General features: G+C 41.8%; 1 protein-coding gene across 4 annotated transcripts in view; it reads right to left on the bottom strand.

Annotated features, from left to right (window-relative positions):
- oxr1a (oxidation resistance 1a) overlaps window positions 1-27993 on the bottom strand; it is a 159069-nt gene that overhangs the window by 87911 nt on the left and 43165 nt on the right. The window contains exon 1 of one of the 4 annotated variants that reach the window (XM_056380076.1): window positions 25027-25154. The exons of 1 other annotated variant lie outside the window; for it this stretch is intronic. In XM_056380076.1, the coding sequence (XP_056236051.1) occupies window positions 25027-25052 (26 nt within the window). In that variant the 5' untranslated portion in view covers window positions 25053-25154. Of the gene's footprint in view, window positions 1-25026; window positions 25155-27993 lie in introns of those variants that run through there. 2 more of the 4 variants (XM_056380074.1, XM_056380078.1) reach the window with 2 other exon arrangements.

The following is a 27993-nucleotide window of genomic DNA, read 5'->3' as shown; positions in this document are numbered from 1 at the left end:
TTAACGACGCTTCCAAAATCACTGGCAAACCACTTCCCTCACTTGAGTCGCTACACACTCACAGAACTGTGAAGCGAGCAAAAGAAGATCATCTCCGACCCCCTCACATCCTGCTCATCACCTCTTCCAGCTCCTTCCCTCAGGGAGGTGCTACAGGTCACTGTCCACTAAAACCAAAGGCTTCACCAACAGCCATGAGGACTCTGTGCTCCTCCCTCTAGCCCCTCCCACATCACTGACATGCTTTACCCTATTGGCTGCCGTCTGTCCGTCTGATAATGCGTGCACTTGCCTGTTACTGTCTATATATGTATTTGTGCTGTGTGGAGTATAACACACTGTACTGAACAAAAATTCCACCGGCCTTGGTTGTGTGGCTAATAAACAACCTCATTACTTTTATCAAATGACGATGACTTTTATACAATAGCAATACAGTGTATACATAATCTCCTGAACCAAAGGAGAGGATGTAGAGCCAATCGGAAGGTCGGTGGTTCGATTCCCAGCTTCTCCATCCCTCTTTTCGAAGTGTCCTTGGGCAAGATGTTGAACCCCAAATTGCCCTTGATCTGTCATTTGTGTGAATGAGCGTGTATGGTAGAAAAGTGCTATGTGTGTAGGAAAAAGCCCTGTGTGAATGTGGCTTCATTTACACAAGTGGTGCAGGTCTATTTATCATACATTTAGCAATCAACTCTCTGTATAGTAGTTTTCAATGCTATTGGCAGATGATACAAAACAGCATTCCTAAAATCAAATGCCACCGTGTAGAATAAGTTACACATTCACTGTTCAAGTAAAAGTCTTCAAAAGTAGACTGCTTATGTAAAAAGAATCAAAAGGTAATGGCTGGCTCAGCTAGGTCAAATCAAATCTGCCTAAAAGAACAAGCCAAAGCCTATTAAAGGGATGACAAGATCCTGGGCTTGGATTTGCAACATTTATAAACGAGTTCACTGGGCTAATCTGAACAGGTAATCCCAAAACACTCAGCAGGAGGTCTAGCCACTTACTGTACACGCCCCCACACATTTACGGGCAAAATGCACTCAGATACATTAACACACTGACACACAAACACATCATAACAGAGAGCAGCTATATAAAAAAAAAAAAACAAGATCATACTTGGGCACTCCAGTAAAAACTTAGAGTAAAAAAAAAAGAAGAAGAAAGATGGCTCATGAAATGTTATCTATCTATAGTCTGCAAAAGTCCTGAAACAGCAATACAAGGTTCCCAGAACTCGGCTCCTTCGCACACACTTTCAATCATTCCAGCAAAACTGCTGAAGCGAACAGAATCTTTCTGGCCATTTCACCCAAGTGCCCATCCCCTGATGGTCCACAGCAGCACACATGACATAGTGTCTAACTGGCTAATGAAAATGCATAATCTCTATGGAAATGCTGTCCATCACCGTGTGTGTGTGTGTGTGTGTGTGTGTGTGTGTGTGTGTGTGTGTGTGTGTGTGTGTGTGTGTTCCTTCAGAACCGAACACACCCAAACGGTGTGGAGAGGGAGGCAAACAGAGCAGGCTGAGCCATGAATAAACACCAGGAGAAATGATGTTCTGCTTCACAGAAGTGCTCCCTAAAGTCTATTCAGTTAAAAGAAAAACACACACTCAGTAACTATTTTCCACATTCACTAACTCCAAAAAAGCTCCTAATGGACTGCGTTCTTTAAAAAAAAATTATATATAAAGTACAGATTTTTCTCTTTCTCTATCTTTTCTTTACAGAATTACACACAGTGGAAGTTTTCACAAAGCTCAACACAGGCAGATAAAGTTGGCTATATATGCCAGATTGTGCTAATGACTATTTTGAGGAAGCTGTTTGTTTAGATGGCACATAATGAGGTTGGAGAATGAGTAAGAGGTAGAGACCTGCAGCTGCCGTTAAAGGCTGTGGAGGACGAGAGAGAGACAGACAGAGAGACAGAGATAGAGAGAGAGAGAGAGAGAGAGAGAGCGAAAGAGGGAGTGTCAAGCTGTGTGAAGTCTATCTCCACTCCCTTAGGACTTAGTACTAATTACTGTCTCATCAGTAGAGCAGCAGCCCCTCATCTAGCTCTGTTTCACTGAGCTACAAGACCAAACGCTTTCAAAACAGAATGAGTGTGTGTGTGTGTGTGTGTGTGTGTGTGTGTGTGTGTGTGGGATCAAATGAGAAGGAAGGGACAGAATCAATGTGTTTGTCTCACAAAGAAAGATGGAAACAAACGGGTGAACAGAAGGACAATTTGTGTGTCTTTGTATGTGTAAGCATTAGATACATGCTGTGTGTGTGTGTGTGTGTGTGTGTGTGTGTGTATATATGCGTGCGCAGTTCATTAATGTTTTTTTAATAGCATGAGAGCAGAGTTCAATCACATGCCAGTTTATTTATGACGCCCATCTTCACATGCGTGTCTTGTCAGGAGTTTGCAGTGAAAGATACAGTCCAGTCCAGATTCTACTTATCAACAGTCAAGCAGTCGCAGCGAAATGAGACAACGCAGCGCAACGAAGAAAAGCAGCTGCTGGAAAGACAAAAGTCGCATTTATAAGCCATCGTTTCTAAACAGCACTGACGTAGCTCTCAGCAGCTCAGTTCTTAAACTGGTTAAAACTCACTTTTGTGAAGGCACAACTATTAGTAACTTATTTTCTGTAGGGGATCGTCAGACTCAAACAGCATTGCTTAGGGGAAACTTGAATAATTATGAATAATTATGGATTTATGCCTTGTGCCACCAAAGTCATCTGCAGGGCCATATTCAAGACTTCTGTACAGTAAGTCCAAGCACTTTCACTGAGTCAAGACCAAGTCAACACAGACTCGACAAAACCGATTCAATATTCATCATACTGTCTGACTGTTGTTCAGATGAACCGTGATACAATATAAAGTCTGTGCTGCAGAACTAATGTGTTCCTGCCTCATTGCAAGTTTTCATGCTTGTTTGGTGCCGACGTAGTTTGACTTCGGTCTCTCAGTCCAGCCTTTGAATATATATTTGGATATTTTGAAACGTGGTAGGAACAGGAAACAACATCACTGACAATTTATTCCATTATTTGCTAAAAATATGATAAAATTATATTAATGATAGAATAACATATTCTTGCACATCTGTAAAACACACACACACACACACACACACACACACACACACACACACACACGACTGCTGACCAAGACCAAGACCAGTTGGGGTCAAAACAGGAGACTGAGGTGATGATAGAAAACTACATCTACACACAACTACAACTACCACATTGTCTCTCAACTATTGTCTGAAAACCCCAATGTATTCACCTTGTGTCACTGCAGACATGCATTACCTTTTCTGATGAATGAAGGTGAAAACATTTGATATCCAAAAAACAAATAGTACTTTGAGAGAAGTTATTAAAAGGTAGATGTGAAATATGAAACGTGGCATTTTCCCCAGTTTTATTGCTGGTGTTCTGGAAGTACTTTCACTAATTCTCCCACTGTGACAAGCACTACACAATAATAATAATAATAATAATAATAATAATCATCATCTAACGTCATCTGATACCTCTGTATAACATGATGTAATGGTTTTATAAAAGTGGCCTACGTCAGTTTGCTGACCACTGACAGAAATGTAACTTCTGGGTTTCTGACAGTGTTTACAGTTGGATTCATTTTAAAAGCACCTGGTTCATGAAGCCAGTGCAGTAAATCATTGAAGTAAACTTGTGCTGACATGTGACACGCTCCCAGGCTCACAGCTGTAACCTGATGTCAGCTCTAACAGCAGAGGATGATGCCTGTTTCTCTCCTCACTGTCCCCAAACATTTCACCTTGGTTTTGTCTGGTAATGCTGGTTTTATTTTTTCCTGCTGCAGTACGGCTGCTGTAGTGTCAGCTGTTTCTTCTGCTCACAGGCTCTGTGGTGCCAACATTCCCCATCGCCTGCGGGTGCGTACACCGGTAACAATGTCCTGCTCTCAGGCTCTCACTGATCACCTGTGTGGGCTGGAGGGTGACACGGGAGTGGATTTTCACTCCTGTCCCGTCCCACTCCCACAAAAATACTTCTATCCCGTCCCAATCCTGGAGGAATGATTCCTCTCCCATCCTGTCCCGTTAGAGGACTCCGACTCCATTGTTAACAATGACATTTTTTTTACTGTTTCCCACAGGTTGAGAATGTACTTGTGGTAGTGGCTGGTACAGCATGTGGCCGATGTGCATGCACAGACTCATGCGGTTCAGGGACTGTAACCCAGGTTATTTTCTGTATAGCTGATAGATTTCCCCTCCAGCGCAGCGGCTCAGACAGGTGTGTGGCCAAAATTTATTATTTGTATTTATTATATTGTTATAATGATTTCTCCCGTTGACTTCTTTTGGTTTGTTTTTGGAAGCCCCATTAGGAAATCAGGACCCCACTTACAACTGACTTGTGGTCAGCATGATCCTTTCTAATGTGCATCCCAGCTGTGAACACCACATTACTGGGGTTACAGAATCAGGACTCGTGCTACGTCCACACTGCTACGTTTTCGTTTTAAAAACGCATCTCTTTTGCTTCGTTTTCGCCTACCGTTCACTCTACTCCAGAGTTTTTGAAATCGACACCATTGGAAATGATGACATATACACCCACAGTGACTCCCTGATTGGGTCTTATCTGCCTCGACTACCAGTGGTCAATACAACACAACGTCACCGACCTTGCTGTTTTTGCTAGCAGCTGTTTAGGAGTTAAATTCTGCATTTTAACACTGCAGTGTGTTTTTTTCATCAACTGCAGAGAAGACAACCTGCTTCCTGTTTACACTGGCTCGTGCATGCCCAGTGTACGTGATTGGTAATGTAACACTGCTGTGTTCCTACTTCAGCTACAGTCTTCAGCAGCTTCTGTTTCTCACTGCTGTTAATGGAGAAAAGCAATAATTATTATGCCTCATCCAGTTTAAGAGCATGAAGCCAAAACAAGCACATTTTGCACAAAACGATTGAAATCTGTTACACAGAGCCACACAATTAGAATTAAATAGCATTGTTGGCGTGATTGGAAAACCTCAGGTGTCACACTATGCAAGCCAAATTAGTCACAGTTGCACAGTCAATCTGAATTATTTTGAGTGCGATTGCTTTGCATGACTCAGAAACACAGCAGCACCAGGACTTTAGAGCAGCAGATGTCATGTGTGCTGCACATGTTAGCGGACCCCCTCTTGTCTCGCTCTGCATCGGCAGGAAGTGTGAGGAAGACAGAGGAAGCATGCAGAAGGTGAAGGGTCGTCTTTCCAGATGGTGAAGCACATAATGATATAATGGGCAGCCTCACTTCACTGACAGTTACTGTCTTTTAGCCGCGTGGCCCACTTTACATGGAGGAGTTTCATAACCTAGCTGATAACGCCTCAAACCCAGAAAAAGGCTTTGGTGGGAAATTGCAGCAAGATTAAGAGGCTTTTCCTCTCACACCAGTGAGGAATTGGCTCCTTGTGACACTCGTGTTTAACGTTGGGGTGGTTTTTTTTTTTCTGGGTAAATAGGCTTCGTCCTGAGCTGTGATTGCGCCAATCTCCATCTCCTCTGCAAGCAAACAGCTCGTGAGCATCAGAGAGGAAAGAGAGGTGTACGTCAACAAAGCCACCAGCTCCGACAGATTCCTATCTGTGGGCAAAAGCTTACACAAAGATGAACAGACAGAGTGAAAAAATTAAGGCAAAGAGACACAGAGAGCCATTCTGTTTTCCACCCCGCTGTTGTGATCCGACCTGGGCCAGGAGGCAGCGGTATATTTGCAGCTCTGCCAAACTGGCATCACTAAGATTATCCGACTCTACAGGGATCCACGTGGTTTGGCAAAGGATGCATAAACAACAGGAAATTTGGGGCTAAGTCAAAACATGCTTATCGCTCCCCTACTAAGAGGGATTAGACCTAGAAAAAAGGGGACTGCGTTTGCGCTGCCTTCCATTTCTCCTCTTTGCTTCGCTTCCCGCTCCTTGCCTCGCAGCAATAACATAACACTTTTTTTTTTTCAGGGAATCTGTGTTTACATATAGCAGCAGATAGGGTGCTGCGCTATATAAAGCCCACTGGGCCAGGCTGGGCTGACGTCATACTCTTTTACAATGCTGGCAGCACAATGACCCGTCTGACAGTAATGATGCCTTAGAGTCCCAATACTCTGAATGCTGCTTATGTAACTTTGAAAGAAAGGGGAAGGAAAAAGCATACCGCATTTATTTATTGCCCAGTAACCCAGTTTAATGAAAACACAAGAGAATGAGCCACAGTGGTGCAGTGAGTTCCCTTCAGGAAAAGGAACGTAACAGATCAATGACTAATCTTTATGGAGCTGTTGCAAAGTATTTATGGAGGCCTGATGAACATACACTATATATGTTGTACATACTTCATCCAAAAGTGCAGGAAAAGATGTTTTTCTCATCTTAACGCCGCACTAATCAACATTTTTTATTTAAAACATGACACAAACCCAAACTGTCTGATCAAAGCACAAGTAGAGAAGGTAAAAAATCTGAGAAAGCTTTCAATGATTCACAGTCTTTGAAGCCAATATCCACTTTGTTTGACAGCCTGCAGTTAATTAATTATGAATAATAAAAACTAATAAGGCATTGTGTCATCCTGTGAAACTCAGATGAGAACTTGATATGTTTACATATAAGAACATGAGGAAATGTCCTCTAATCTCCGGAGTATCTGCTGTTCATCTGTTGTTGTAAACATCCTCTCGTCTTCATGTCATCCATCAAACTTGTATCAATTACTGTTTGAATTGAGAGCAAGGACTTGAATCCCTGCGGTCTGCGAGCCAGGCAAGCGTAGCAGAACAACTGGACAACTGCGGACTAGCTTAAGCCTAATAAGAGTGAGTCAGTTGCTGTTGAGGCTGTCGGACTGAAACTGTGCTCCAGACACACACACGCACGCACGCACGCACGCACAGACACACACAGACACACAGACACACACACACACAGACACACAGACACACACACACACAGACACACAGACACACAGACACACAGACACACAGACACACACACACACACACACACACACACACACACACACACAGACACACAGACACAGACACACAGACACAGACACAGACACAGACACAGACACACACACACACACACACACACACACACACACACACACACACACACACACACACACGGAGAGGAAGAGGGTAACAACAACCTGTGGCCATGCATGTTAATGAGACCCTCTGTTGCATCCGGAAACCTAATGAAATACGGCTGGACCTCGCTGCTCTCTGCTTTTGCTGTCGGACACCTCTGCATAATGATTACGCTCATATGCCCCCCGCTAAATGCCAGAGCAGCAATTCTGTGTCAAAGGGTTGTGTGGCAATCTTGACCAATGAGGCTTTAAACTTCATCTGCTGCGTCTGTATCAAAGTGGCGAGAGTAGCAGCTAAAGGCCAGTCGCAAAACACACAAAAAGTCAAATGAACTGAAAAGACATAACCTGCACTGGATTATTAACTCCTGTCTCCTGAATTCAGGTGTGTGTGTGTTTTATTAGGAAAATAACCAATTGTTATTTGGAGTTTGCATGCTCTATTTGAAATCATCTGTTAAGTGCTGGTCCTTGAGCCGAAACTGAACAACGCATTAAAAAAGTGAAACCCACTCCCGTCTCCTTTAGTAGTTATGTAACATTTTAGACGGATAATAGATGTGATAGATGTGAGACGCACCGTTTCCTCGCTGAGTGGGAGTCCATTTTGCATTCCCCCCTCAGCTGAATTTCTGGTTTGATGTAATTTTTATTCCTGACACATCTCCTGTTCAGCTAATGCTTGTTTTTTTCAGCCTCTCTTTTTTTTTTTATTCTTTGAGACCCTCAACAATCTCTGACTTGTTTTTTTTTTTAATCTCAGTTTAGTTTCCCACCTACAAAGGCTGCGAAGCCTTTTGTTGTATAGTGAGTATTTTTACTTTTGATACATCCAATACATTTTTATACCTACACAGCAGTCTGTCAATCACACGGTGGCCACGCCCTAAAGCATATCCTGCTTTATCGTCTACTTTCCTGTAAATGGGACCATTATTTAAAGAAATAAACACGTTGTATTGAAGAAGAATTCAAATTAGCGATTGAGACTGCTCATTTGCCACTTGGGCCTTGCTGCAGCGGCCATGGGTTTGAGCCTGACCCATGACCCTTTGCTGCATGTCATCCCCTCTCTCTCTCCCCAACTTTCCTGTCTCTCTCTCACTGTCCGTATCCAATTAAAAGGCAAAAACAACTTTAAAATGAATAAATAAATAAAGCAGATCTAGGTACCAGGCGCTCAGTCCACAGAGACATGCACACAGCCCGTATTCAGGAACTGAGCCTCAAAATGAGTCGTCAGGACATCTTCAACTTTGTGGTCACGTGGACCCACCATCAAACGACAAGAGACTATGTTTAGATGGTTTTCGGTTTCTTAAAACCACAAACATATCTTCTTATGGATCAACACTTCAAATAAAACGTAAATTTAAAATATGGGACCTTTAAACTTCTCAGACAGTTTCAATAAAATAACTGATGGAAGCAAAAAAAGGTGAAATTATCTGATTTAGACCAATGTCCAAAAAAATTGTGCACACAAAAGTGTGTAGCAATACTTTGTATTTTCTTCTTTCCTACCCATTAGTCATATTACTCTAAGGCATAGTTACTGTGGGATCTAAGTTAAAACTAGCTCCGCCTCAATCAACTACAACTATAAAATGCAAAGAATGAATCTATCAATGTCACAGTTGTCATGTCTCTGCAGAACGAGTACTTTCACATTGAACAGAGTATTTGGCACTTTTACCACTGTGGAAGTGGCACATTTGCCTGGATGTGAGTTTTTAAAAATCCCCCAGACACCAGTTTGCACACTTAGATCAACTCTTAACCGATCACACACAGCACAGATACTTAAACAATAGCAGATGAAGACACCAGCACACATAATGCCTCAACCCCCAACCAGCCCTGGAGCTGCAACTAATGATTTCTCCATCACTTAGCAGCATCTGCCAACAGTGTTGAACGGCTCCATTTTGATCAAAAACCGGTCCATAAATCAACAGTTCAGCTCATAAGCACACAGCTGGGGGAAAAGCTGCTATTCATTTTCTAAAATGTATCAATATCACACAGAAACACCCCTCAGCCACGGCCTTTCACTTGACTAACAGAGGAATTATCTTAGCTGACACAAGGCGGGCAGCGAAAAGAGGGAAATGAGAAAAAAAAAACTGCTTCATTATGTGCCTGGCTCTGACTCCAGGGCATGTTTTTTCTCCCTCACGTTCTCGCTCTCTGTGCATCACTCAAGCAGCAAATACAGACACATATAGAAAAAAAACAAAAAAACATGCACACTTGCTCTCTTTGTCCCCATCTTGGCAACAAAAACAAACACACACCGTCAGACTCAGCCGCTCAATCACACACAGCCTTCAGCATTTGATTCAGTGACTATCTGCGGGGCCTTGGGACTGTTACTGCTGTTACTGCAGTCTTCCACCGCCCTCCTCCTCCCCGTTGCTAGACTCAGTCCTGCTCTCGCGCTCTCATTTGCCAATCGCTGGTGACAATCAGCGACACAATTGGTCAGAGGCAGAGGTAGTGGATGCCGCGTCACGCCACTGTGGCTTGTGGTGGTGCAGAAATCAGTGATGTGTTCGGCAATTTTCAGCAGCGTGTGGAGTATCATGTTGGATCATTACATAGCAGGAGGGGCAGGCAAGACACCAGGGATGAAAAGTAGACTTTTAATGATCAGTTATTAGCTTCCCATATTGCCTCTAATGTGTTGGGGGGGGGGGGTTTGTAAATTGTACTTCTTAATAATCTTTTGAAAGTTTCCTAAAAAGATTGTAGTTTAGGGGAAACTAAGATAAAAGTCCGATACAGTTAGTTTAGTTTACTAACTGTAGTGAATTTTAGAGATGCCGTGATCCCATACAACGTCAATGGAAAGACACAATTAGAAACGAATTTTCCTTGAAATTCAAAGCTGCAATTGTTCCAATCTATGCCTAGCAGAGGACAACCCCATCTACAGACAATGTGTCAGAGTTTTTCAGTCACAGTATCATAATATAACCCTAACCCTAACATTTTGTAAAGACTGGGGATCTTGCAGGGTCACTATTTGCAAGACTAGATTCCTTTGAGATTATTTCCTATAATGTTCCTGGTGAAAATTTACAGGAAGAAAAACTTTTTTTTTTTTCCCCCCAGACATTATTTTCTTATTAAGCTAAACTTGCCACATATCCCACCGCTCTATGAGTCTACTCCATAAACATACAGAGACAAGAAAAAGGGTAGAGACTGGAGGCACATAAAACTGAGCTCTGAGCCGAAAACAAACACACTCAGGAACACTCCCATACACATATCATCAATATGGCCGTTAGCGATCTTACAGCTAACTATGACTGAATGATTCAAGGCAAACATTCGCTTCACTTCCTGTGTGAACACACATTAAAAGCAGTTATTTAATTTCCAGAGGAATTCCTTAAGCCAAAGGAAACATTCATTCATTACTCATGTATTTCTGGAAACCTTATTCTTCATTTATTTCAAATTATGCTGAACTTTTAACATGCTGTGTACAGACTAAGAGACTCAATTATGCTAATTTACATTAGATTAGATTAAAGCTAAGTGGAAATGAACCAAAGCCATTTGACCTGTAATTAGTGCTTAGTTATTTATACATTATTAGGTCTTTACTGTGCTGTGGAATAAGGCATTACAGAACATTGATATCCATGTCATGTCTGTGTGTCAAGTACAACGCTGGAGTCGGGATGTATTCAGTCTAGCTAGCATAAAGACTGGAGACAGGGGAAAACAACAAGCTCGCTATATTAAAAACACCTGCCCACGCCTCTAATGTGGTTTTATTTACACAATTCAGCTTGGTCTGTTCAACCCATAAAACTGACAATTCAAGGAGGTGTTACTGGAGCTATTTCTTGCTAGCTGTTTCCACCTAGCTTCCTTTCATCTTCAAGCTAAGCTAGGCTAGGCTAAACACAGCCTGGCTCTAGCTGAGGATTTATGAACATGGATAAATTATTTTCCATTGGATGACTGATTTCTATTTGGCTGTGAGCTGGAAAGCTTTGCTACCAGTGTGAGCAGGGGATGCAGTGATTCATGGAGATGTTGTGTGATTGATGGCCCATTTTGCAGAAAAAGAAAATGAATAAAAAAAGAAGTCATTCTTCTCTTCCTCTCTTCCTTGTGTTTGTCTGAAAGACTGATAAACAAGGCTGTCGGTGATACATGCATCCCATCTGACCCCGAGCAGAGGCGGGTAAAGGCATGCTCATTTGTTGAAGCACAAGGCTTTGATTGGCTGCCCACTCTAATTACCACAAAAAGCCCCTGTACCAGACCACATCCATCTCATTTGCACCATGTCCTTGAAACAACAAAGAGCAGCCCCACTGTCTCTGTGTGGACATCATCACTGGCAAAATGGCCTTGGACTGGCAAAGTCTTTGTTTTCCTATAGAGAGCACAATGCCCACCTCTCTGATGCTGCTCAAAATTATTTGAATTTATTTTACAGAATTTGCAGACGAACTAAAATTCATGCAATCAGATTCTGGCTTGATGTGAACTGGCTCTACAATATGTTATGGCCAAAGTTGCAGGAAAGATTTGTATAAGATTGAATTAAACTGAATTATGATCAACTGTTACACAGTGGTAGTGAAGTCATTCATTCAGACATTCATGGTACTACTTTGTGAATTTGCTTTGAGGTGTGTAGCGACCTTGAAAAGCATTTTCACATAGAGGGAGGCCTTTTTTTCCCTCTTACATTGGAATTATGAAGAGATCTCTTGGTGGCTAAAATGAACAGAGGGAATAATACAATAATATAATACATATATAATATGCAATGAACATACTGTATGGGTATGTGAGTGGTGTTTCAAAAATAGACCCTTTGAGTCCCAAGCATTTTTACATTTTGTGATCTACAGTCATAAGATTCATTCACTGATTGTTTTCACCGTTTTATCAGCCAGTGCATTTGCACATCTGTTCATTGCAGGATAGAAAGCATTGCCTGGCTGCAGGCACCAACATCTGTTACCACTGGTGTCACTGGCACCGGCTGATCGGGTCACACAAATCTTGGATGTTGTATAAAGGGGACATATTTGTTTTAGGTAAACTATAAATCAGGTGTTTCCACGGGAGGGGCATTGATGTTCTTTGGATCACGGCTTCTCTGCTGCAGCTGCACTTGGGCCGGTTTTACACAGAGCTGTAAAAGCTGCAGAAAGATCATGTGTGAGTGAATGTGTGGCTGCAGTTACCTGGACTAATCCAGGAATATAGCTCCACCTCCACCTTCCTCTCTGCCTCTGTCAACTCCTTCTCTTTCCTCTTTTCCCACTGAGTTCAGTAAATATCGTCCCCCCCCCCCCCTCTTTACAGTATACGCAGTTGGCAAGCTGGCTGGCTCAAGCTGGTCAACCTGATGCCCTTCTGCAGCAGGCGCCATTGGCAGCACTTCGCACATTCTGTGGCTCACTGAAATTCAATGAGCACACACATTAGCTTACTCTAGTGTGATGCAATTAAAGTTATGTAAAAGCGAAAAGGCAGAGGACATGCAAACTGTTCCATTGTCCCGCAATAAATTGAACGTGTTAATCTGCAAAACTATGTTATGCATACCATCAGATACATAAAAATCATGTAGATTCTTAAAGTAAAATACAAGAGGCTCTGGCAGGTACCTAACCTTTCCGTAAGAGAGAATGTAGGGAGGACAATATGAGTGTCAGAGGCCAGATCTACGTCTCACTGACCAAGAAGACAAGGGTGTTAGAGGAACTGGCGAGAGAAAGAATAGCTCCAAAATGGAAAGTGACAGTTTAGATGGACATGGCAAATGAAGACAGAGCCTCCAGGAGGTCTCAGGGCAGCTGTCACTCACGTCAAACTGACTCTCACACCAAATCATTACAGAAAGGCAGAAGCTCACTCCTCTGACTCAGGATCTAACTGCATGAGATGCTTTCTAGTAAAATAAAGAGGCTGTTATTAATGAAAAACCTGAAGGCTTTACATGGTTTTAATTAGTTATTAAAAGACAAGTCTCTTTCATTTGCCGTGGCTTTCTGCTAATTTACCTGCTATTATCTAAATAAGCAGAGATGAAGTTAAACTCTGAATACTATTTAAGGTATATAAAAATCCAATCTCCCAAAGCAATGCGTCTTCTTTAATACAACAAGAAGCTGCACAAAGTCACCTCTTACTTTGGGTTTAAAGTAAATGTGTGAGATAAAAATTTCAAGGATGTCATCACCGACATCTTTAGTAATAAACAGAAATTACATTTGTCTCACTAACATCTCTTTGAGCATTGTTCAGAATGAATTCATCTATTTTACTTCATTGTGCGCTCCACCCCCTACCACTGACCGCACCCAACACCACCGATATATCTGTGAGCTCAATAATGAATACAAGCATCAAGCAACACAAACATAACTCCTGGCCTTTTTTAAGATCTGACCGAACAAAGACTTTACTGATCATTAAATCTAACTGACTCTTACATATGTGGGACAATCAGGAAGTTTGGTTTAAATGTGGGTGGGATCAATGCAAGAGTAAATCAGATTGGATATTTCTCAAAACCAATCAATAAACTGTATCCTTTTGATGGATGGTACGCCTCAAAGTCCTCTTGTTCTGATCTATATGGCAGCAAGCCTCATCACTATGGATGTATTAGTTACTGGACTCCAGAAAAACCTAGAGATGCAAATGGAAAATTGACTAAATTTATACAGCAGATTTACAATGTGTCACACTCACCCACGCGCACACACACACACACACACACACACACACACACACACACACACACACACACACACACACACACACACACACACACACACACACACACACACACACACACACACACACACACACACACCTACCCACGTTAATACATCAGTCGTGGTGCAGCTGCCTTGCAGACCGTGGGCATGACTGTAGCCTCATTGGCAGAACACTATAGTTGACAGTAATCACTGGATTGGACATGGAAGTATTGGGTTTCAGACAGGTATTTCTGCTGCATGACCGAGATGATAGGCATAACATTGAAAGAAGCCTATCTACGTGTATTTTTTAACTATTACCTTCAAGAAACAGCTCGACATTTTGGGAGATGCTAATTTTTTTTCATTTCTCAGAGTTACTGTTACCACACAGACATAAGAGTGGTATCAAACTTCTTATCAAGTTAAGTATTTTATCTGCAATAACCTGTTTGAATTTAAAAAATGTCCATATAATATGAGCTCCACTTAGAGCTCCTCCTATCTTTTTAAAACTTGATCAAGGAGATTGATCAGAAGGTCCTTGAAGAAAACCTGCGACAGTTACCTCAGAAGAGGATGACGGTTCACCTTTCAGCAATCTTCAATGACCCAAAACATACAGCCAAGACAACGCTGCAGAGGTCTCCGACTGTCCTTGAGTGGCCCAGCCAAAGCCCAGACTTAAACCACAGAACATCTGTGGAGAGACCTGAACATGGCACTTCACAGATGCTTCCCATCCAATCTGACAGAGCTTGAGAGGATCTGCCAGGAAGAACGGGATAAACTGCCCAAACCCAGGTGTGCAAAGCCCGTTGAGAATTTCCCAAAAAGACTCAGGTTTAATTGCTGCCAAATGGGCTTCTACAAAATACTGAATTGAGGGTCTGAATATTTTTATAAATGAAAGATTTGAGTTTTTAAGTTTTAATAGATTTGAAAACATTTCTAAAAGCAAGTTTTACTTTATCATGATGGGTTACTGACTGTAGATTAATGGGCAAAAATGGCAATTTAATACCTTTAAAATGAAATCTGCAACACAAAGTGAGAAAAAAGTGAAGTGGTCTGAATACTGTCTGAAGTCACTGTGTCGAGACAAACAACCATTCATGCTCATATTCATCTACGGGCGAGTAGAGTTGTCAATTAACCTAATCCAGAGGAGAGAACATGGCCCTGGCAGCTGGAAGACTCAAACCTCGAACCTTCTTGCTGACATAAAACAAATTCAACTAGCCAGCAATGATGAACAGATAATCGTGACACCAAAACGTCTGAGAAGTGCTGTGTAGAAGGCTTTTGAATTTAAGGCCAGGAAACCTGCAGAGAGTTTGTGGATATTTTGCTTACAGCAACGCTAACAGGTTAGCTAGTTTAGTTAGTTTGTACGGTAAATATGTATGGTAGCTAGAGCCAACAGCTGGTTAGTTTGTTTAAGTTAAAGACCAGAAATTGGGGGAAAACAGCTAGCCTGGCTCTGTCCAAAGGTAACAAAATATGCCTACCAGCCAACTGACACTAATTAATATGATACATGTTTGATTAGTCCAAAACAAAGTATAAAATCATCAAGTTGTGGTAGACTTTTTTTTTTTTGCTGGTGCAGTTATTTTATGGGGTCAGGTCGTGACCATGAGGTTTTACACTTTTTAATTTTTTTTTTTTTACAGATTAAACAAAAAATGTCAAACTATTCCATTAAACAATTCACATGCGAGTTATATTTTTTTTAACTTGACTTTTTGAAAAAAATGACAGCTGTAGTGCATGGACCAAAGGAAGTTCATAAGTCATAATGAAGTAGCATGGTCACATCTGACCAAATGAGACTACAGGTCATCCTGTGACATACAGTGTGGTGTCAGAGTAAGCTGAGAGTGAGAGATGACAGATCTCTCCCGTCAGGCAGCACTTAGCGTACAGCCTGTCCTCCTGCTACAGCAGCCAACTAACACCACACAGGCAGCTACACTTGATATTCCCAGCACCGCTCTGCTCAAACGGGACATCTGTTAGCTTCCTGCAGCTCAGCCGCCATAAACCCACCTCCCTCACAATAAGGTATCATAAGAGGAATATGGATGAACTGCCCAGCTGCTTCGGTTTTAATTAGCAACACAAACTGATGGAATTCAGTTTAACATAATATTCCGGTACACTCTTTAAGAGCAGTGTGCTATGAATCATAAAGGGTACTGCAGGTGAATTAAGTAGATATTTATTCAGGTAACAGAGAGTTACTGTTTGCAGATACAGAGACAATATGGCTCATTCATGCAATGTGTAACACCTCTATGTGTCAGAGTAACTTTGAATTGTATTTAAATTCTATAGTTTAAATTGTATTGTATTTAAAAAAGGACAAAAAGTGCCAGAGCTGCACATTGTTCTATCACATGTAGAGTGATTTTTTTGTATCTGCAAGTCTGCTGCCCTGAGGCTGCAACCCACTGTACATCTGGTGCTTCTGAGGGTCTAGAGTAGATGCTGCTGACAGGTTTATCCAGTTCAACAACCTCTAATCTACTCCTGAGAAATGTTCAAATTGCTCCTCCTGTGCTTTCTCCTCTCGCTTCTGACGCTCAGCTCAATAAAAAGGTTTTCAATTGAACGATGAACTCGCTGAAGATGTCAGGCCATCAAAAGAACAGTTGTCACTGTGGTGGACAGTTTTCTTGAGAGGAGAGATAAAGGATTCACATGCAAACCACTATTTTCAAAGACTTGTGATTGCTCGAAATGACAGTGTTTGAGCGAATGGCAGAAAGAAAAGGGCCTCGCTCTCTCAACCTCACTCCTTTAACCTCTCCTTTCTCCAGTAACTGCTTTCCACATCACTCACCTGCAATCTCAAACCAGGCTGAAGATGAACAATTTATGGTCTCAATACATCTCCCTTTGCATTATCTATACAGTATAGATATTCTCCACTATTCAAAAACTACACAATGTCAGCAACCAAACATCCTTGATGGAAGTGATTATTACGAATACGCAGCCATCGTTTTCAGAATGAACTGGAGCACTCATTAATGCAGAGAGGCTCAAAAGAGAAACATGATCAGAAGTGTTCATGCTGCAGAGAAAACTGCACACATCTAAAAAAAAAAACTGACTGGCAACACAATTCTCCTCTCCAGGTGCATTATCTACATTATATGACATTCATGCATTCATGCTGGGCTTTACACAGAGGCTCAGCTGTTTTAGCTCCCGAGCCTGACAGTAAACACTGAAACCATGTGGGTGACCTGCTAGACGGATTAGTGATGCTATGTGCGCACACACACTTTGACACAGGCCTTTATTTTAGGTCTGTGCCACATATACATAGGATTTAGACTCTAAATATGGCCGACAATAGTTATTTCCTGCTCTGCATTATCCTCACTATATCCATTATAAAATTACATATAACCTGTATTTTATCCTCTAATGTGCCATTTTCAACCAGATAGATGCTGCAGCACCCTGGGCATGAGAGGCCAGCTGGGGAGAGATGGATACTGTATCGGCTTTGTTTATTCCAAAGGCGAGTGAGACTATATCCCAAAAGGCTGAACCATTCCTAAAAAAAATTTAAACCTCACAGTTCACTCTTGGCCCCAGAAAGAGAATTACACCCCCCCCCCCAAAAAAAAATCTGTATCTTAAGACTTAAAACTCTTAAAACTTTGACTGCCATTAAAGCTCCAGAACAAACATGTAACTGAATGTTAAGTTCTACAGAAGAATTACAGAAGTGCTGGAGGTAGCATGAAAATACTTATCAAACACAAACCTCTTCAAATACTAAAACATTAAAAGGCAAACAAATAGCAGAAAATTAACGTCTCACAATACAAAATAATTCTTCAACCGGAGCTAAAGCCTCACACAGAGAGGTGAATCGGTTTTAAATTTAACTTTCTCAAAGCAATAGTTCCTCTACAGGTGTTTATGTTGTTTTGTCCTCCTGCTGCAGGATTTGGATTAGGCGTCTTGGACTAAAGGTTAGGGCTAAACATGTGGCGGCGGAGGTTATGGTCACAGGTCATGGATTAAATCATCAGTGGAAGGTTGGCGTTAGGATAGTGCGACAGTGACCCCAGGCTGTTCAGCCGTGGTTTTAAAACCCAATGCACAAGAAAAGTTGTCAAAAGCCACGGTGACACATGACTTTGCGTCCCCATGAATTAAACAGCGAGTGTAGTCACTGGGTGCTGCTGACGGCTGCTGGTCGCAGCAGCAGTGTGTTGATGTAGCACTACACAACAAGGGCTTCTTTTCCCCCCCGCCCCGACATAAAAAAAAAACCACGGAGTAAGCCTGTGGCCCGTCTTTGCTTTGTCCTTGTCGTGTCGACTCTCCCTCCCCTTCCCCTCCTCCCCACTGCCACGCCACCACCGCCTAGTGAGCGCCAGTCCGCCCCAGCTGGGTTTTTAGATGCGGGGAGTCGAGCATGGCGGGATGGAGCAACAACTTCTCTCCATTCTCTCACTTTCTGCCCGTCTTTCTCTCTCTCTCTCTCTGTCTCCCTCCCCCAGGAGCATCTTCTGCACCACTGCTCTGCCACCATTAATTCATCAGTGAAAATCTCCTGCAAACTTACTAAACAAACAAGTGTTCTGACTTCTGCTCCTCAACACACACTCACACAGAGGTCACCCAAGTATAGACCTCCTCAGACACAACACACACTCCTCCAGTTGCTGTCTAACACACTGAACGATGCTGTATTGATATGCTCCATGATCGAGATGGAAGCGGACAGACACAGCCTCTCTCTGTGTTTGACCTAATAGCTGCTGACATACTGTAAATACATATTTTCTTATCCAGTGCCCTCCAAAAATGGAAGTGCAGATATGTCTGTTTAATGATGAGCTGCTAATGAGTTTATCCACTCCGCGCTTCACATCTGTTTTGTTTACCTCACTCCACGGTGAAGCCCCCGAGGGAGCGTGCACGTGAACACCAACACTATCCGCCCCATCAAAAACAACTGAGTCAACAGATCTCACGCTCTTGTGTACTGTGTTAATTTACAGCAGCAGATGAGGATTTGGGAAGCTCCCTGTTTGTTTTGCATATTTAAAAAAAAAAAAAACTCCCAAAAAAAGCTAGATGAAAGAACAGAAAACCCATTTAGAAAAAGGTAAACAACAACCCTGCTTAGTCTAAACTAAAAAAGACAGAAGAAGAAAGACAGAGGAAATTCACTGAAAGTTGGATTTAAAACTGTTAAACACAACCAGTCCAATCCTGGAACAGTTACTGATTTATCTCCAGAACATACACTAGAGCCAGACTGATGCTGGATTTAGACTTTTTTGAAGAGCTTTGTTTTGTCCTATGCAGATAGTTGGCTTCGGTTGGTGAGTGTAGCCTGATTTTCTGACTGGGCTGTGGTGCAGCCGGATGACGGTCGGCCCTATCTCACGCAACGCAGTTTTTTGGAGAACCTGCTGTTTATCCTCTTGTACACGACCTGAAACAGGACATCAGGTGAATGTTTAAGGAAGTCTAAGAACTTCACTGAGAGTTTAAAAAAAAAAAAAAATCCCAAAACATGATAAGGATTCCCTAAATTAGATTATTTTAAAGTTACTAATATATGTACTGAGCAGAACATTTATGAAAAATCAACTTGCAGGTCTTCTCTCAGAGAGTCACTGTTTCTTAGTGACTTCAAAAGTAACTTTATCCTTTCTGCAAGTACATATCCTGATATAATTCAATTCATCACTGTTGTGTCGTTTTACAGTATACATATATATACACACATACAGTATATACTGTATATATTAGGGGATATACTGTATTTAAAATGCTTTAAAATGATTCTTTGAGCCTCTGAGTGGGCGGGGTTTGTGTAGATTGACAGCTAAACCAGAAGGAGTACAGAGCAAGAATGTAAACAAACTCGAGTCTGAGGAAAGACGTCCCTCTGTTGGCAGCAGCACTGAGGGATGAAGATCACACTACAAGGCATGGACAGATCCAACTGTTCCTCCCACTTACATTCCCAGTACCTGCACTCTGCAGATCAATATATATCAATACATATCAATAGATATCCAATATATCCAATACAGAGTGCTGTTGTGGTACCTGGCATCAGCTGTGACTGCATGAATGTAATTTACAACAGAATCATTCATTCATTAATTCACCGAATTTACAACAACACTGATGAAGAAACTCTCTTATGCAGATCGTTGGCATGTTGCAGTCACATGATCTTCTCACTTGGCACTGACACATCGATCCACTGATTAGGTATTGTTTGAATTTAGCATTTAAACTCACTGGTTCCATGGCTTTATGCAAATTAGTTCAAAATGAAATGATTTTATGGGCTGTATATTGGCTATTTCCTGTCTGCATTCTCACTGGTATATGTAAAGACAGGAAGTGCCACCAGTAACCAAACAGATATACATATCTACAGTTTTTTCTCTCAAAAGAGAGTAGAAAACATGCCATTTTAAAATCAGATCTGCACAGTGTAGCAGCAAAAATGAATAAATACAATAAAAAAGCAATTTCATTTTGGTTGGAGTTGAAAAATGTTGGAAAAGTGAATGTTTGTAAGGCACACATGCATAAATAGAGGATGTTTTTAACTAAAGTTTAACATTTAATTCTTAAATTTTTTTTTTTTTTTAATCTTACTTATCAACAGCTGTTTATTTACCAGAGTTTATTGTCTTAAGATGAATCTAAAGAGCTGACTACACACAGCATGTTATTGCCCTGGAGTTAAATCTTAATCACAAGCGACAGAACAATGCAGCTGCAACAAGCTTGACTTTCAAGGTGTGACCCCTCCCTCGACACACACACACACACACACACACACACACACACACACACACACACACACACACACACACACACGTGTTATTAATTCATATCTACTAATCCACATACATAACATGGTTCCTGCATAATTCAGTATTTTCATCTCCCTGTCTGTTCAATAAAACATGCAATACATCCAACCATCAACTGTGCACATGTCGCTGTATACAATATACAATACAGTACACTATACTATAGACCACATACTGTGCATGTACTGAAACATATCAACAGCATCTCTCACCCTTCCAGGTGAAGACCAGTCTCATCAATTACTTTCCTCTTTGGGAACAGATGGTGTCATTTGGTCGAATGGTCGAGAATCACTGCTGGCTGTGTGTGTGTGTGTGTGTGTGTGTGTGTGTGTGTGTGTGTGTGTGTGTGTGTGTGTGTGTGTGTGTGTGAAAACGTATATGTCATGTTAACAGACATGTTCATCTGAAAAGATTTACTGTAGTGATTCCAGGCATCATTGAGTAATTATGATCCCTGTGGACTTCACGCACGCTGGCATTGACATAACAAACGGTGTTAATGACGTTAAAACGATCAGCGTCCAGCTTCTGATGAATGTTATTAAGCCACAGGAGCAGTAAGTCAGTAAGTTGAGTGGTTGTAGATTCCTCTCAGATGCCATGTTCACTCTGCAGTTGGAAAGTGTCCTGAATTCTCATGTTTTTTTTTTCCCTTTTATGTGACACAGATTGGATTTGACATTCGTATATGCAGCATGTTTCCTTAATCTTAAACTAAATCCAATGCATATATGACCTGTGGCCACACGACTGAAGTCTAAACTGTCAGATTACATGGTTTTCATGTTGCTTTGCATGGGAATGTGTCACATCTCTGTGCCTATTTGAGCAGAGAATATGAACTAGAACAGCTTCATATGAGGCACAGTGAGGGTGCAATTTTAATTAGCTTCAGCAGATCACAGTAAACTTTCCAGAGACACCTGGCCGTATGCCCTGTCCCTCTCCTTGTCCTCTCACAACTTTCATCAGACGTCCATCTGAGCCACCAGGTTCCTGTTTGGATGTAACCACAAATCCACTTTTTCTGATCAAAGCGGATTAAAAAGGTACAGTGGTGAAGATTAGAAACTTTTCCTGCAGAGCTCATTTCACCTGCTCCACCAAGGGCCTGTGTCAACCCAGGTATCATTGTGTGGCTATAGACCTACTTCACGCACCACCAGGGCACCAGGTCCCAGACCAAGATCCAATAAGGTGGCAATAATAAGGATCGAATGAAAATGACACCCCCCCCCCCCGGGGTAAAGTGTGGATTTAAAGTATGCGTCATGGGAACTTGAGTTGTAGTTTCCTTGCAGGTTTCTTTAAAGTAGTAGTGGAACAGGGTTCAGTTTGCTTCAGATGAACTCCTTCATAAAACATGTCTTGGAGCACGTCTAAAAGCAAAAGTGTTTATACCTGACCTGAATGGCAATGCTCCCCAAATGGGGAGGAGGGTGACACTTTTGGACAGTCTCTCCTTGAAGAAATTCAAGCTGTTGCACTGTAAAAGTGCCCGCATCAGAGTGGACTCTGAGTTCCCAGTTTGATACTTGATTTTTCTCCTCTATCTATATATATATATATATATTTTTCAATTCTTATAAATACTCTTTGCTGCAATGCACCATATGTTCTGCATCATGCTGCCCAATCATCGCACGCACTTCTCGATCTCCATAACAATTAGTTTTGTAGTTAGGCTGCTGTAAACATTGTTTTAAAATGACCTACCAAGCTGCTCTCTGTTGTGCCGTGTACAATCACACACACACACACACACACACACACACACACACACACACACACACACACACACACACCTTCTCAAGTGACGTTTCAAATCATTGAGCTTTAAGCTGCACCTTTAACTCATATACAAGGGAATCGACAAAAGTGGCTGCAAGAAAAATGACATAGGAAAACTTGAGGCCCGTCTTACTGTGGTTTCACGCCACTGCACACCAGGTCAATCACTGTGTAAAGCGGCTGTGATTGCTGGATTTACAGTTTTGGAAAATTCCTAAAATTGTCGAGTGCAGACACCACCCTCTGTGAACAAGAGCGTTTCACCTGCTGTTAGACATGTCTGCCATTTTGCTTAAAGTTCCACTTATTTTGAAAAGTAAAAAGTCTTTTTTATCTTGTGGAAGACAATGATGCAGCCGAGTTGTACGGGTCTTGATTTGGATCATGTAACCATGATAATAAAGGCTGTTTTTAGGGTAATGTATCCGTTTTGTTGTGGTCAAAGCGTCTGCTTCTGGTACTCAGTACAATAGACATGCAACTGTCGACTGCAGTGAATTCAATGCTTAGATGAGACCAGGGAATGTTGCAGCCAGTCTTATCCCTCCAATCAGAATCATGCTAGAGCGATGACACCCATACTGCACATGCTCAGTTAGACCCTCCACCAGAAGACACATTTAACATTTGCTGCTCTAAAGTCATCGTTTTGTTGACTTCTAAGTGACACGGTTAGCATGGCTCAAGGTCAGTGTTACTAGCTAGCACAGGTGTTTCTGGCTGATAGGGTGAGGACGGTTGCAACAAGTTATTGTGATTCTCAAGCTAAGTAGGCCAAATCAAAATAGACCACACAATAGTATTTTAGTCCAGAACAGGCAAAATATGCAGCTAATTTGTCCCACAGCTCAGATGCAACAATAATTGCTTATTTTGACGTTTAAGAGAATACAAAGAAGTTATGTTGAGAATTATTTTGTTAGCCTCTCATGATCTTATAATAAATCTGCCAGTTCAGTTTATAATGAGCAATAAAATTAATAAATTGTGCCTCTTTTGACTCAAGGCAGACCTTTGTTCTCATTAACAGTTCTTTGATAAATATTATTACCTTACCATAGCCTTGAGCATGCTGTGCTTATTTAGACAAAAAGCTAAAGTTAATTAGTGAAATTTAATGTGATTTTAATATGTTGCAACCGTCCCTGATCAGTGTTGCAACTTTCCCCGCGGTTCAGGTCATGTGCAACATCTGCATTCTTCCATTCGAATAAATATAGAGAACGGTAAGTCATCATCTTTAAATGGTATGGGTAATTACCAGACAGCTGTAAGTTTAATATATAAAGGTTTGGTTGGTCTGGTCCAAATAGTCTCTGAGTATCAGAGAGAAATGCAAAAAGCGTTGCAACCGTCCCTCTTCTCCTACTCAGTTTTATCTGGTTGATGGATCAGATTCTTTTTTTTCCCCCCTGAACACTGTGAAAAAGATAATGACCAGACATGGTGGCTAATGGTATAAAGCCCTCACATCAAAAAAATAATACTTCGGAAACAATCATCTGTTTTTTCAGTTTTACAAACACTGTGACCTTAAAGATACCTGTATTCCAATATGTCCATTATTGCTCTCAGTAGCTGATGAGGCTGCTCTGAAGCGTCACGATTATTCAGCCAGAGGCTCCTGATTCTTTGTGATCATACAATAGCAGGGAGGTGATTCTGCAAACGGGTGATGTATCTGTGAAAAGCTGGTGTGTAAAGTGACGCACAGCTCGCTCCACTTCAGAAGGCTCGTCATTACAGCCCTAATGACGACTGTACCATCTGTTGTCAAAAACCAGAAGGCTGCTTTCAAGTGGCCTATTAAGACGCTATAGCCATGGCTGAAAAATTACCTGCTCCTTGATAAATGCTTTCAAACCCATCTCTGACAAACCCATTGTTTCCCCTACAATCCCACTAAGCCTTTCAAATCTCTCCATTCTGCTCTCCGGGGAGGAAATGCCAGTGTTGTCGACTTCGTCTTTTCATTTACACGTCTTTTTTTTTTTTCTTCTCCCAATCCCCTAACAGAATTGATTGAAAGTGGTTCCCAAAACCACTATCAAAAAGGGTTTGAGTCTTGTTTGAAGACAGAAAATTCTTGGAAAATCAAGTATGTACCATAGTACTTAAGGAGTTTGCTATTAAACCATTCAAAGCCGAAGCGTTGGGAAAAGCTCTTAGCAGAAAAAACCTTGAGATTAGCTCCCCTTTGATTTACTTGATAAAGAACACCAATACAACAAATAGGTCTCTCCACTTTTTCTCTTCAAGTCGTCTCCATTTGCACGGCAAAAATGTGTACTCATGCAGCAGCTTTTCCTCATTATGCTCTTCTCTTCCTTCAAAACAAACCTCAATTTAAAATAAAGCCACTTTTTAGGCACCATTAGGGAGGGAAATTGCTTTCTGGTAAAGAGGAGGAGAGTGAAAGAGTTGGTACATACCCAGCAGGTTTCAGAACAGGTTCCATTGACTCTTGTGCAGAGCAGATAATGGAATCGATCCCTTAAAACTGCTTAACTTAAGCGTAGGAAAAGGCCTGTCATGTGACCATGTCCTCATTAGGAGAGCGGGGCACTGTGCTAATTTATTTACCCAATATAACAGGGACGCACAGACAGGAGGGGAGGGAGGCTTGAGCTGGCCAAGCCGATTTAAGCCTGTTACTGATGCCTGAGCCAAGACCTCAGGGATGGGAGGGGGAGGAGGAGGAAGAGGAGGAGAAGAAGTGTGTGTATGCGGGGAGGTACAGTATACGGGATGGCGGAGGAAAAGGCTGAGACAGACAGGACAGAGAGGAAAAGAACAGGGGAGCTGTCAAAGCTAAGACAGAGACAGAGGGTTGATGAAGCAGAAGCAGCGAAGAAGAGATGATGAGGAAGATCTAGGCTGAGTGCAGTAACAGTGATGATGATGCGGGTGCTTTATGTGCCTTGTTATGCCTGGTCCTCACAGAGCATCCCAGGTGGCCGGGCTCCAGGGGCGTGTCACCTGGGTCTGTTCCAGGTGGTAAAAGCATAAGGGCTCCTGGTGGCAGAGATGTGCCACATTCAGCCATCTGGTGATGAGTCACTGTCTCTGCTCTGCTCTGTTTGCACTGATGGGGCACAAGATGGCAGGCCATCAATGTGTGTGTATCTCTGTGTTTGTGCTTGTCTTCAATGCATTAGCACCCTATTTTATGTGATGGCAGCTCAGCAGAGACGTAATCAGGAGAGGCTGAATGTATCTGGAGCCCATCTGCGAAATGATGATGAAAGAGGCCTTGACATCTCATTTAATTCAGAAAGGTTTCAACCCTCTAAAATAAAAGTCCTCTGTATCAAACAGCAACGGGGGTGGATTACCAGAAGGCATCATGGGTGTAGCATTACATATCCTATTCAGGAATTAGAAACAGAGGATGAGAAAATGCTAATTGAGATACTAATTTGGTAAAAATGATCAGGTCGTGGAAGAAAATGAGAAGACGGAAATGCACATATCATACACAGACACACATGTATTAAGATGCACATGTGCTGCAAATAAAATGCACAAAGTACAGGAGACGGGCTGAAGGTGATGCACACAGCAGTCTCTCCCCAGTACCGTGCACGCCTGCTGGCGGCATGCATGCAGCCTCCTGGATAGATGCAGCCAACTAACAACCTGCTCCTGTGTGACAGCTCCTCTCCTCCAGGCCACAGCTGACCCAAATCTCTTCTATCTCCTCTGCTTTACCCACAATTCCACATCTGATGCTGGGACAGTGGGCACTCCACTTCCTCAAATCCCAGTTCTGTTGCTCATACAATAATCATGCCGGGGAGACTGGTTTAGCAGCCATAACTCTACTGCCCCCTATCCACCAACATGTAGCCGTGCTTCACTGTACAGACAGTCACAGACACAGATACAGCACAGTGCTTTAAAAACAGACGCTGGATTTATCTTCTCAACCCCGAATTAATACAAGTTGAACACAAGTTTGTATAATGCCACAGTAATATTTAGCTCCCACAGAATGATATCACTATAATCCTATAAGCCTACCTCCTCCGTCCCTGTGTTTACATTATGTTTGTATTACTGGCAGGTCTATGTCACTTTCTAGTGACTTCTGTCAAAATGTCACAAGTCCTAAAATATCTAGTTTAGTATGAATATTTCATGCTGTGTTTAAAAATAAATCAGATGTTTCAGGGATTTTTTTAGAAGTTGACTAAAACGTTTTCATTAGACAGGTTGAAATTACGCTTACTGGACTTTTTTCACTTGTTTTAAGAAAAGAGAACTTTAAGGACCCAATTACAAATGAAAATGACACATTGTATATGGAATTGCAATGAGATGCAAAACAAAAAAAACAAAAATTGTTTTCTTTGACTGTACCGCTCTGCCTATGCTTTAGTATCATGGGTCTCTGTCCTAAAGATCTTCAAGTATTAACATTGAAAGGAAAATTAATAAGCCGTTGCATCCAATAGAGAAAATACTGTACAGCCCTTCAGGGGAAACATACGGAAGCACCCAATGTTAGTCAGCCGCTCTCACACAAGATATTTTGACTTATTCTAAAAGGAAAAATCAGCCATGTGCAGTGAGAAGCAGTTAGAAGCATGTACAATAATAGCACAGTAAAACTTTGTGAGAAAGGCCTGTGGCTGCAGAGTCCTTACAGCTGTGGAGAACCCTCTCCCGAGCACACACAGACACTTGATAAAATAAGGGGACAGTTGATGCTTTAATAAGAAACTAACTCTGTAATTTTTGATAGAGAAACACAGATTTCATATGACAGTATGATGAATTACTGAACTACATGCTGTTTTGTTTAACTTATGTTGGATTACTTACACTATTCAAACATGTTTTAACTCATGAATGTTATGTATGTGCGCATCAGATTGTTTTTGTTCTTTGTTTAGCCTTTATTCATTGACTGTGGGGACTCCAAACCTCACCTCAATACTCCCTATATTGGATGTCTGTAGTTTTTGTTGTATGAAATTAGGCTTATTTCGGTTTTACGATATTAAAGTTGAAGAATCCACATCTATCAGTAGAAAAACTACTAATGTGACCTGATCAGTGATCCTTTATCTGTGCTCCTGTTGTGACAGTATTTATCAGTATGGGTGCTGAACGGAGGCAGGCCTTGAGCGGGCTGTCCTGTTACATTATAACTGTAAAGAGAAGCGGCACATGCAACATGCTGTCGTGCAGGGATTCAAAACCCGAAGCCTTCCATACACACACACGCACACACACGCACGCGCGCACACACACACATACGCGCGCACACGCACACACACACACGCACACACACGCACACACACACACACGGTCACAAAATGCCAGAGTAGTGGTCTGCCCTGAAACAGCAGCAATAAAAGCTGCAGATGTAACATTTCCGTTAGCTGCACGTC

Source organism: Seriola aureovittata, chromosome 7 (genome assembly GCF_021018895.1).
Source record: "Seriola aureovittata isolate HTS-2021-v1 ecotype China chromosome 7, ASM2101889v1, whole genome shotgun sequence".
Taxonomy (NCBI): domain Eukaryota; kingdom Metazoa; phylum Chordata; class Actinopteri; order Carangiformes; family Carangidae; genus Seriola; species Seriola aureovittata.
Note: the sequence above shows the minus strand (reverse complement) of the source record. Positions and strands in the feature narration are given on the sequence as shown.